The following is a 12,691-nucleotide window of genomic DNA, read 5'->3' on the forward strand; positions in this document are numbered from 1 at the left end:
TAAATTACCCCTTTTCTTGCAGATCACTCCCTTACCTCCATTGCATCACCGCTCCAAGTTGCTACATGGTCTCAAAGAGTTACATGGGTAGGGAGCAGAAGAGGACAGAATGATTCACGTAACACCTCCACATTGCTACCCAAGACACGGTATTACACCATGGAAGGGGTCTGCTCCAGGCCTTTTGCAACATGACTCAAATCCCTGTCAACAAAGCAAGACCCCAAACCAGCCAACATTGAAACGGGCAGATAGGCTGGAAAAAGGAACAGAGATCTTTTTATTTAAATAACAAGGACTTAAAAATTCTGAGTTTTAATACAAGTTAAATAAAATACAGTGTAAATATATTTTTTATAGTTTTCCTTGTCTACATACAGCTTATTTAGAAATTTTATATACTTTACAGTTTAAACAGTGACATCTGATTCAAACTGCCTGATCTGTGCCTTCAAAAGCAATAGATTGTATAAAATACTGTGATATGAAAAAAAAAAGCCAGTATACTGTACAAAAACCTATTTTTACAGTAATTTGATATCTAAAAATCAGATTAGCTGCATCTGAAATTCATGGTAAATTGTCTTCTCTCAAGAGGAACTGATGGATAAACTGTTGAGCTCTCCTCTTTTCAGTTATATCAGGTGTAGGATGTCCAGGAGGAGGTCGAAGTAACAAGCCACCAAATATACTAGCTGCATTTAAAAAAAAAAAAAAAAAAACCACCAAAAATACTAGCTGCAGTTAAAAAAAAAAAAAAAAAAAAAAAAAGGCACCACACAGACACACAGTAAGAGCCTGTCAGCAGCAGGATATCAAGGGTAATTCCACCAACCCCAATCAGTCAAAGTGAGAGAGTGCCTGGCTTCAGAACAGGGTAAGCTAAAGCTGATGACCCATGCATCTCTGAGTCACTTTACAACTTTTTTCAGGTTACTGCAATGACTGTATTTCTATGAAATGTTTGTTCATTATGGAATGCTTCAAAACAGTAGAGGCCATGACTGCACTCACTTTGGAGAAATGTGTTTTGTTATACAAACTGCAAAGCCCCTCTGAACAGAATGGTTATTTTGCTCGCCTTACCAAGAATATTCACATCCAAATGGTTTTTCCCTGAATTTTTCAGTAGTTCTCGTAGAAATGCCATTAGATATTCAAATACATTTTTATGGCACCCTGGCAGGTTAGAGATAATCTGAGGAAAAACAGAAAAAAAAAAACCCAACATTTATACTGAAGGCATGGCAATGGCTTAGCAGCTTTATCTACTACCACCATCACCCTGTCTACAAATACTAGCAGCTCTTAACAACCAAGAAGTGCCAGTTCTAGATCCTTTCTATTATCAGATGATTACGTTTCTGAGAGCAAAAACCTCTTACTGGTCTGGCATAAAACAGTTTGCCTCCCCTCCCTCTGGAATTAAAGAAACAGTCTCACAGCAAAGCCAACGATACCTGGCTGCTCAGCAGATAGTTGCTGGCACTCTCCAAACAGCTGCTGTAGAGCCTGTAGCAGATGACAGGCTCCGGAAGGCTTTCAAGGAAGAGCAGCAAGGCTTCTGCTACCGAGTGGTTGCTGCCAACTGATCCAAAGACGGTTAAGGAAGAGGGAAGCACAGCATGATCTATTTTGGTTGTATTTCTGCTGAAATATTAACCTTTGCTTAGGTCTCCAAGAACTCCTCCTATTATTCACAGCTTTGAGTTAAATCACTGGACTCCACATAGCAAGCTGTTTCCGTTGGCAGTTGGACAGTTATGTAATTCATCAACAATCATTCATAAACTTCACAAGGACTTAGTGGAGGCATTTGTACTGATTACAAGGAGTAGTGAGGAACTGCAGATCTCAGTTACCTCGAGTTGAGAGACAGTAATTTAAAAACCATAGAGGAGCATAGAAGACTGACAAAATCATTTTCAGCTTTGATCAGTAAGGCATAGTGAGCCTTACTGGACATCAGTCTAAAAGGATACAGAGGGTATCATGCATTCCTTTGTCCAAACAATCTCGGATTTGCTCAAATTCGGATCTGAGGCCTGGCTGCTGAAACAGGTCCTCCTGCAAAGACAACCATTAGTCAGTCTCAAGGAAAATAAAAGTTATTTGGGTAATGAGAGCAATGTCGTTACAATCTGGCTGGAAAAATCTCTCCAAATTGGCAGTTATCAGCACAAATCTCACCATAAGCAGCTCTAGTAGGGCTGCGGCACTGCAGTAGAGACCAATGCAGGACAGCTGCTGATGCATGCCACACGCAGACAAGGTCACCATCATGAAACAGTGATACCCGGGGCACCGGGATCACTTATCACAGATGTCTTTTATCTCTCTTTACAATTGGTCAAAGAACCACAGTTAGCAATGACTGCTATTACCAGTATCATCTTCAAAACTAAACCTAACGCAAACAAATTATTTTGTATTTCCAGTACAAACACTGCCAACCTGCTGGGAAGCATTGCGGTACAAGTGATCCACCATCATCCACAGCTCTTTTGGAATGTCCATAGGTTTTTCAGCTTCAACAGCACCATCACTCATTTCTAGTGGCATCAGGGTCTGAACGAGGGAGGTGTGGGGAGGAGGAGGGGAAAAAAAAAAAAAAGGTAGCTAGCTGAGTTCTTATCCAACTCTGAAAAAATGCTTCACAAAGCTTATACCTGAGAATTAAGACTTGTTAAGAAACTGCAGCTTCACTCACCAGTCTTCATACAAGACTAGTACAACAGGCACATCTATATCAAAAGTCCAGACAGAAGAAACAAGCTGCTTTCATAAACATGCTTCATGTACACTCAGCTGTATGGAAACGTTACACCGTGCCTCACGTATACACACACATCTCCATTCAATGCAGGGAAAGCCAAAGGCTCCAGAGAAAAGGTCTACATTTAGAAGTTGCACACCTTTTTTTAAATGTGCAGGCAGAGCAAATGAGATCTTACTTTCAGTGCTCTCTATATGACATCCACGTGAAGAACTAATGCAAGGTGTGAAGATGGTGCACTGGAGAGCACAAGCTGTATCAGCATTCTCAGACTATGGAGCAGGGAAGTGGAAGAAGCTCTTTAGCAATAAACAGGACTTAACATCTAGTTTTAATGGTTCTTGTGGGTTCAGAAGGGAATCTTGTCTTCAACTCACTAGTTTCCGAATGGATTCTGCTGACATGTCCTGGATTGGTTCTCTCATGTAACATAGTGTATGAATGGGAGACCCAAAGCAACTTGGCAAGTAGTTGCCTGTGACAGATAGAAAATAATCCTTCCCCCTGTTAAGATGCAAGACCAAGATATCTTCAAGTTTTTCCTCTCCAGAGTTTAAGTGTGTAGCTGTTGATTTATTAACAAACACCTCCAACTCAACTGTGATCTCAGCATCTGCCAGAAGATGATAAAAAAAAAAAACTGTACTCAGTTAAAAAAAGTATTAAACCAGCAAATAAGCATAGCATTCTCAAAACAGCAGAGAGAACTAAGACAGAAGGTGACAATATTAGCTCTTGAATATGAGATGAACAACAAGGAGCTCACCTGATAGCAGAAAGCCCTTGCTGGGATTAGCAATCAGCCACTCCTTGCAGTAGGTTTCCTCATCTGGTTTGCTGATAAATTCAAACTGGCAGGGCACTTGTCCATTACGGATTGTAAACTTCTCTACCTGCAGCTGCATGTATTTAACATCCTCAAAATGGAACTAGAAACAAATGTCAGTCAACATCATCAGCCAATTCCACCTTGCCAAGCACCAGCAGCAACTCCTGTCCTGTGGTTTAGTCATTAAACAGCAAAATACCCAGATTAGCCCTCTTGCTGCCACATCCCATCTCTTCCAGGATTGCATAGGATTACATTTGCTTACTCTCTATGCTAAAGTCGTTTGCATCAGTAGGCCCTTTAAAACAAATGCTCCCCTCAAATAACCTCAGTGAAACTTGAGAACAACATAGCTGTAGCTTCAAATGTCTCATTTGCTTATCTTTTTTAGTCCCCAACACACAAAGCAAATGCCGGTTTTGTGACCTTCTCCAAATCCTTCACATTTTACATTTTATGTTTCAAAGAACGAGTCAGACCAAGGGCCACAAACTACCCTTTTACTCTTTCTCCCCCCAGCTCAAGGAGTAACACACCGTACATTTCAGCCTGGTACTGTGAAGGACTTTACCTGCAACTAAACAGAAACAAATAGTTCTAGGGCTTATAAACAGAGAACAGTTGGAAGTCAAAATATTCTACTTCTTTGGAACCAGACCCCAGGATCTAGAATCCATCTTCTACTGCTGGAATACACTTCTGGGGTCTAGGGTTGCTGAGTTTCTACTGCAAGTCATAGCACATGAACATACCCTACCTCTCTCTGGGAGAGGGTCACCGAGGGAATGTTGGCATTCTCCAGCTTATCCAGGGAGCGGACTATTTCCTCAAAGGCTTTTCGATAGAGCTCCTCATTCACAACCTTCACCTGGAAAGGGGACACACTGCACCAACTGGCGTTTACTGTGCCTCTGCAGGAGAGCTGTAACAGCTAGAAACTTATGAAGTGATTTGATTTTAGCAGCACCCTAGTGTATACAACGCATGTAATGAACAGAGCCACTTGGACCACTAATGCTCCAAGGACCTCGCCAACTAGCAAAAGACTCACCCAGTCAGTACTAGGTCAGCTTTTTTTTTCTTCTAAAAAAGAAAAAAAAATTTTGACAGCATACTACTGTGTTGTCAATGATGTAATGCAAGTTTCTGTGAAAAATATTAGGAAAATAAGAAAAAAGGCGAAAGAACACTTCTGAAAAAACACCTACAGATATTCATGCATTATTCTGCTTAACTAAAGTATCACTTAACACAACCCTAGCTTACTATGAACAACAATCCTATCTCAGCATCTTATCTAGCCCACCTTTTAAGCTATTGTTCTCTGTGGATGCCATAAAAGCAGGAGGACCGGGAAATCAGCAGGAGAACCTCCCTCCTCCTTCCCCCTCTCCCCACACAGAGGACAAGGTCGGCGGAGTTATTTCCTTCAGCCCTGATGTACTTACCCCAATATCAAACACAGAACTAACTGGCTTATGATCACTGATCTTCAAAGCCATATGGCTCCGATAGCTCAGCTGAGCAATGTTCTGCCCTTTCCAGAGTATCCGATCACACCATGCTGGAACACGACACTTCTCGCTAAAACAGAGGTAAAAATTACAGTTTCCAGGCACATTCAGGTGGAGTAACAATGCAAAGCAGAATCTTGCTCTCTCAGAGACTGAGTGTTTTCCTGACATGGCCTGGAGCTAGTTCTCTATCAAAGTTGTATTTTCCACAGTTTCTCTGAGTAGTCATAAAAAGTTTGATTGCCCACTATTAGGTATCTCTATATCATGCTTTACTTTCTGCTTCTTCAAAGATGCAATTACTTGTTTTGTTCTTTTGAGAAAATTAACATACAACGCAATACTCAGACATACTTTTGACCATAAGAACCATGAAAAACAAGAACTCAGGCTCTACATTTAAAGTTCACATTTAAATTTCTTTTTTCACTGACTGCTGCACAGATTTCATTCCCACACTTGAAGCCAATGTTCCCAGTTTACTAACAGGTCAGCCACTGGGTAGTGCATTACAAGAACGATGGTTCTCACAGTCTTTTGGAGAATGCGCTCGGCTACGGACAGCACAAACGCACCATTTCGAACACTAGCTGGTCTGACCTGAGTAGGTATAGCAGATACCAGCAAATAAAAGATCCTAAAAATTTTACTTGGAAAAAATCCCAAACCAATCAAAAAGAATAAAACTAACTAAAATGATTCCTTGATTTTGTACACCTCTAACTAAGAGGAAGCCCAATGGATTATTCCTGGGAAAAAGATTAGGAATATCTAAGAAATACCAGTGGAAGTAAAATAACACAAATAGATGTAAACTAGAGATGGATTTTGGAGCCAAGGGAGAAGAACAGCAATAATCTCAGAACTGTTCCTATTTATAGCCATTAGATCTGCAATTCTTTTTAGCTTTGTTTTTACTTCCTTCAATGATAACATTAGCCATTGGTAGCATCACATATGAGGCAATCACCATACCTTGTGTCCCAGTCATCACAGCCAGCATCGTATTTGTATGTTGGCTGGAAAGAAATCTCTCCCTCTGTAAAGCCTTCAAAGACTGCTTTTGCATTCATTTGCCTCTTTAGCTACGAAAGAAAAAAAAGATGAAAAATTTAGTTTTAAATAAGCTCAAGCACAATTCCCATATGAGCTAAAGGGGAGATGTTCAGCACAGAGAAGGCGAAGGAGTAGGTGTACAGTTTCTAACTGGCACCCTCAGCACCACCAGCAGGTAGGTGAGACGTCAGTACCTGGTCATATTGGCAAAGCTCTAGAAATGCTTTCTCATCTACAAGCTGCTTCACTTTTGCCACATCCAGTTCCTCCAGCCGATAGTTGAGGTCACCCAACCATAAGATCACACTGAAAGAGAACGTACACCGAAAGTCTGCACAGAGGCCTAAAGACGTCCAAAACGCAAGCTGGACGTGAGCTGGAAGCACAGCTTTGCAGCAGTGCCTTAAACCATCTAATGCAAGCATGAGCTCCACTAATCTCAATATGATCAGGTGGATGCGTTGTCTGCTTCTCCATCAGAGAGAACAAGAGTGAAAATTTGAAAGAGAAGCTACATTTTTCTACCTTTGCAGGTTTTAATTCCTGTTCTGCATGTTTGTCCCTACCTCTTAGTAACTACTGTTTTTAATATTCCACAATGACTAAATGCCACAACCCGCTGGGGAAATCAATGCATATTATTGCCCCATTCCCGCCTCATGCTTGAAAATAAAAAAAGGCCTGGAAGAGATCAAGTGACTTGTCAGGACTATATAGGTGACCACTCTCAAAACCAGGGTTACAGTAAAGCATTTCTGGCCCTTCCAGGCTGACAGTTAGATCACTGGGCACCCCTTCTCACATCCCTGCTGAGAGAACCTCACACCCCAGTACGTTCATAAGGTTCTTCCTTGCCACATGCAGCGAGTGATTCACACAGTCAGACAGGAAGCATACTCATGTTTTCCAATAGTGAGAGGGGGTAAATTTGGATCCAATTGGCAGAATTGCATCCGAGAGCAGATGTCTTTGAAGTCCTGATTCCTCCGCTCATATTCCTCCATGTGAGCTGCAAGGTGAGAATTCACAATGCACACGCTAGTGTTATGGAATTTAAACCTTATGGCAACACCACCTTTGTTACCCTGAAAGATAAAGACAAAGAAGTTGGTCAGAAGCGTCTACACATCAGATGAATCCACAAATGAGTTACTAGCAGTGGGCAAGCCAGAAGACATTGAGGCAGGCCATTTAATTCCAGAGGAAGGAAAAGGCCGAAAACGCCAATTAGTGATAACTACTTCATGAATTCAAGTCAGTAACTCATGTGAGGGTTTCACGCAGCAACAGAACACAGCAAACAAGCACATGGAACTCAGGTTGTAATTCAGGAATTAGTTAATACAAAAGGAAATTAGAATCAGTAAGAGAGCTGGTCAGTTACTTCAGCAAGTCCCAAAACCTATTTAGCAACAAACTGGATCTTTCAACACAAACCATAAAAAAATTATAAAAATGGAGGAGGAAGCACATGGCTTAGCTTGTCACAAATACCTTTGACAATTTATAGCTGCAATGTTCACAGCAACTACATTCAAAGGGCACGCACTTCATTCCAATGGTGTGGAATGGCAAAAGGCCAGGAAGTCCTCAGGAAAACTAATCTGGATAGACATGTTTCTTCTACTCACGTCTCCTTGTGTTTATTGCTTTGGGCAAGATCTCAGCCAGCACCAAAATCACATGAGAGCAAGGCTCCACATAGCCCAGCGCATGCAATCACAAATAAAAAAAAAAGCCTTCAGAGAAGGTTCTCCCTGAAGGTCTTTGAGCCTTTGCAAGCAACACCCCGAGCTGGCACAGGGACTGGACTATGTGCTTCTAAAGGCAGCTGCATCCCTTAGCTGGAGGAATAACCAGTACACCTAAGGAGAGGGGCTCTCCAGGGCTCTTCTAAATTTTACCCATTCACACGCACAGTTGCCATTCTTACCATCCTCCCCATGATTCCAGTTCCCACAGTCTCAATTTCCACCTCGGAGATGTTCAAAGCAAGGTCTGCTTTCACATACAACAGAAGCATGATTCCCACGAGCCGCACAAGTTTTACCTGAAAAACAGATCCTGTTCCATTAAATACTAGAATGGGAGAGGTTTGATGAGAGAAGGCACATCGCCCCCAAGTCCAGAACACAGGTCAACAAAATATAGATGAAAAAAGAGAGTTCCAGGCTCATGCGATGGACCAACTGGGCTTACAGTACACAGGCAGTCCAGCACACAGCACAGGAAGGAGCCAGCGACCAACACCCCAGTAAATGAAGCTGAAGTCCAAAGCAAAACCTACAGTACAGGCACAGCTGATGGAAAAATCTTCCCTTCAACAACAGTGACAAGAGACAAAGCAGACCTAAGGAGCAGCAGCCAAAACATATGCAGTATTCCTACAGAGATACCTTCACAACTCATTCCACCATGCATTGTGGAGACAAGACGTGGAAGAAGCTAAGATACTTCCTCTTCTCTTCCCCCAAGATAGCAGGAGCTTCCTTTATGCATGGGTGCCTAGTTCTGGTCTCCTGTCCTGTCCCCTGCCTCAGCACCCTGCAACAGCAACACTACCTACTTCACCTTCAAAGCACTTCTGACTGAGCAAAAGCCTGCAGACAGCGAGCCTCTGGAAGACACAGCAATTGAGAACAAGAAAAAGGAAAGGGAGAAGAGGCCCAAGTGGAAAATGATTCCACACTCAAACCTCCCCAAAAGCCACATTTACCTTTGCATATTTGGCATCTGGGTGAAGACTATCAGTTACAGCTTTAAACCATTCTTCTTCCTTCGGTGTGTCATTGAAAAAGAAGGCTTCTTTACTCAGATCAAGCTCCTGGAAACTGTGTTAGAGGAAGGAACCCATGGATGCATGCACTTGTTTATAACTCTCCAGCCCTTTCCTCTGGGAAAGAACTAAATCAATTTATACTCACTAAATTTATAACTGAAAACTCAAATTCAGTTATGCTGATTTTAGAGGTATGTTAAATGTAAAGCTAAATTACTATTGGTATTAAATTGAATGGCATTAAAGATTTTATAACACTGCAGTGCCAGAGAGTCCAAACACTACCAGAATAACAGCCTTTTCAGGCTATGCAAACACGCACTCTAAAGCTGTGCAAGGGAGAAAGGCCACACAAACATTCCTCAGCTGTGGTGTCTTGGCTGAACACCTCCATGCTACAGATTCACAAGCAAGCAACCTACAGTCAAGGTTTGGAAGGGCGGGCCAGAAAGGACACTCACCCCACACAGTAAATGTCTGGAGGCTCAGCGTCACATCTCAGCCAAGGCTGGAGGCTTTCTCTGGGTGACTGACCGTTCACGTTATATGTCCCAACAAAAAATCTGCAAAGAAATTAACTAAATCCCAGAGCTGCAAATTGTAGAGCTGATGGAAATACCACTGTTATTAAACCGCGTGCTTAATACTACATATAAGTATTTAGGAGTAACACGTTTCCAGGGTGGAATTAGGAAAATGCGACAAAGTTTAAATCCCTAAAATGATTTAATTACAGTAGCATCTTTACAGACATGTTTTACAGAAGGATACACACTTTTATATATAATATATAAAAAAATGGAGACTAGAGCTGTGCAGTCGCAGTTTGAAATGATAAATTCATAGAATGACCTGCATAAAAGGATTTCAACCACACTGAAGTTTTGGTCCTAATTCTGTATGTCACCCAAGGTCCTATGAGTTTATTGGAACAACTACATGGATAAGGAGTCAACAGAAGCAGTGAGAGAGAAGGCCAGAGGTGCACAGAATTGATGAATTTCCAGAAATAGTCTGAAATAAGCACAGGAAAAAGTAATTTCAAAAAGGCCATTTTCTCAACCAGAACCACGACGCAAGCCTTGACAGAGACACGAGTGAAATTCTTCTGTGCTAATACCTAAAAAGGGGAAAAAAGCCGTTCTGGAAAGTATGGATCATACTTTTCTACAAAATTTCCTGTTTGCAGGGATACTAGATGAAATAACGAACATGAATTATTTTGACAGCTTATGCTAACTAACTTACTCCCCACAAAAATAAGTTCTTCTCAGGAATGATCATTACCTGAAGCTCTGGATGTGTGTGTAAGAATCCTCCATTTGTACAAGCTGAGATTTAACAATAGTATCTCTTAGTCCAAACTTTGGTTCTGATAAGATTGAAGCCTTGTTTGAAACCATTACGCTGGAGGAGCGTACCATTTCAGTTGTCACTTCGGGTTTGAGTTTGTTTTGCCTGCAAACGAAAACAAAACTCCATGATGAAACCGAGGATATACACACACTCTATACAGCTTATTTCTGCCAAGGACTTAATTCGCATTTATCTGCCTGTTTCATTAAAGACAGATAATCAATGTTTGGGATAAGCAAACAAGACCGAAATGAGTGTTTCTTAGAATGGGTCAGATCTCTAGATAAAACCAGTCTAACTAACTGAAATAATGAACGGTTTTCAACGAACCTGGTGCAGCCTGTTGGTTCAGAGCAGGCCTTACACCTCGATGTTGATACAAAACCTGTACACCTTTCCTGCTTACTGGAGCAAGGAGATGCAAATCTTATCTCCCGCTGCCTCTGCTCAGCCCTTCTGACCTCAGCAGAAGAATGAAAAACTGTTTGTTTAAAAAGCCTTCTGGTGGAAAACTCCCAGCTCTGCCCAGAAAGGAGGCAGCACAGTGTGGGTGGAGGTAGAGGTGGTTTTATTTAGTATCTCCTGGCTCTGCAAACTCCTTTTGCAACAGTAATAATGCCACGGCTTGGGAGTTCCCACAAGCAAGTGGACCTATAAATTTAAGGTCAACAACCTGCACACCAGTGCCAAGGACATCACAGAGACAGGCTTTGAAGGATATGCAGCAGGGTCCACAAAGTCCTGGGAACTGGAAAATGAAACTGTAACATTTTAAGAGTGCATCTGAGACACAGTGGCCCAAAGCCAAGGCTCTCTGAATTCAAAATAAACAATGTTAGCAGGTCCTGTCCCACTAAACAGCAAAAATATGCCCAAATAGGGGACTAACAGGACTGTCTTTGAGAGACTGTGCTGAAATTCCCACTAAAGTTTTGACAGCATGCTTATGCTGAACTTTCTTCCCTCCTGACTAGAACATGCAGATTCTCTTCTCAAAAAGTTGCCAACTTTTGCTCTAGATCCCACCACCTCCGGGGACTGCAACCGACACAGTGAACGGCAGATGGAAGTAGATAATGTAGCCACAAGATTGCTCGAGCACTGGTGTGTGGACAGACCTCAAAGGCTGGCACCAGAGACACAAACGTCCCCACTTGCTTTCCAGTTGAAAACCAGGAAGCCCACACAGAAAGCTCTCTGCACTTTCTTCTTCTTCCTCTAGACATCAAAGCATCAACAATTTGCCCATCACAGTTCATGCCATCCATACACAGTCACCCATACGTACCCAGAGCTTTGGTGCGATACATATTTACTGTCACTATACAGACCTCCTCTGTGGAGGGGACGCATAGCTAAACCGGTAAATAAACATTGCCACCACTTTTACTCCTCACTAGACCTTCCACAAAGAGCCGATGTGCACACCTCTCTCTTCAACTGCTTCACCAAACCTACACAAGAAGCGAGACAGATACCATACCTGGGAGCACTTTTATCGGTGCTGTCATGGCTCCGGTTCTGACTAACTGCAAGCTTTCTTCCATTCTGTTTGATGCCTTCAGAGCCAACCACTTCTGGGGGAAAAAAAAAAGTTTCACATTAAATACAAAACATTCTTTAATTTATCAACACACTTATGCAAACGCTGGCAAAAATCTGTGAGCAGAATATAATTTAGATTTGTGTGGAGAAACAAAGTGCCCCACAGTGACTCTTTCAGTTATCTGATAGATTTAGCTTATTTTGACAGAACTGTTCTGCGACGATGCAGCTTCCTGCCTAGGGGAAGAATTGACACTAGCATGCGGTGCGACATGGGGAGCAGCAGAACCGCTGTCTGCTGCCTGCCTGCTGCTGGAGCACGTTGCTATTGGCTCTCCCTTACAGCTAAGCCAAACCAGGACTTAGCAGCACAAAATCCAGGGCTTTATCCTGGGAATCCAAAAAATGTATGTTAATAACAGCTTTTTTCTTTCTGAAGCAAGACAGGAAGTACAAAGAAAGGAAGAAAAGGGGTCGGTGGAATAAAAAAATCCCACACTACCATTTAAAGGGTTTCTACCTATCTGCAAATACATAGGAAAGCACAAGCGTCTCCCCCCGTGAGGCAGTGCAGTACAGAATCACCGTATGAACCCGCCGTACCTCAGCAGAAACAAGTGCCTCAATGCAAACTGCACATACCTAAAAAAATAACAAGGCTGCAACCATGCAAATATAACTAAATACACGTGTGACACTAAACACATCACACTACGTTAGCAGGATTTGACCAGTCTTTCAGCATTTTGTTTCACTTACAACATCTTGCTCCTACAAGTGGCAGAATAACAGTTAAAAAAAAGGATTCGGGGGGGGGGGGGGGGGCACCGTGTTTA

The 12,691-nt window shown here is 42.2% G+C and overlaps 1 protein-coding gene across 1 annotated transcript; it reads right to left on the reverse strand.

Annotated features, from left to right (window-relative positions):
* Positions 1-257: 257 nt before the first annotated feature.
* On the reverse strand, positions 258-11,887 carry INPP5B (inositol polyphosphate-5-phosphatase, 75kDa; the record flags this gene model as incomplete). Its single annotated transcript, XM_009695852.1, has 17 exons — positions 258-695; positions 1,087-1,198; positions 1,461-1,588; positions 1,983-2,067; positions 2,455-2,568; positions 3,154-3,389; positions 3,543-3,705; positions 4,363-4,473; positions 5,054-5,189; positions 6,095-6,204; positions 6,370-6,481; positions 7,073-7,260; positions 8,109-8,225; positions 8,892-9,006; positions 9,416-9,517; positions 10,242-10,412; positions 11,794-11,887. Coding segments are annotated over 17 exons (2,219 nt in total), but the record flags the coding sequence as incomplete, so codon positions are not given.
* Between the last annotated feature and the right edge of the window lie 804 nt (positions 11,888-12,691).

The sequence above is a fragment of the Cariama cristata genome, unplaced genomic scaffold (assembly GCF_000690535.1).
Source record: "Cariama cristata isolate BGI_N322 unplaced genomic scaffold, ASM69053v1 scaffold41712, whole genome shotgun sequence".
Classification (NCBI taxonomy): domain Eukaryota; kingdom Metazoa; phylum Chordata; class Aves; order Cariamiformes; family Cariamidae; genus Cariama; species Cariama cristata.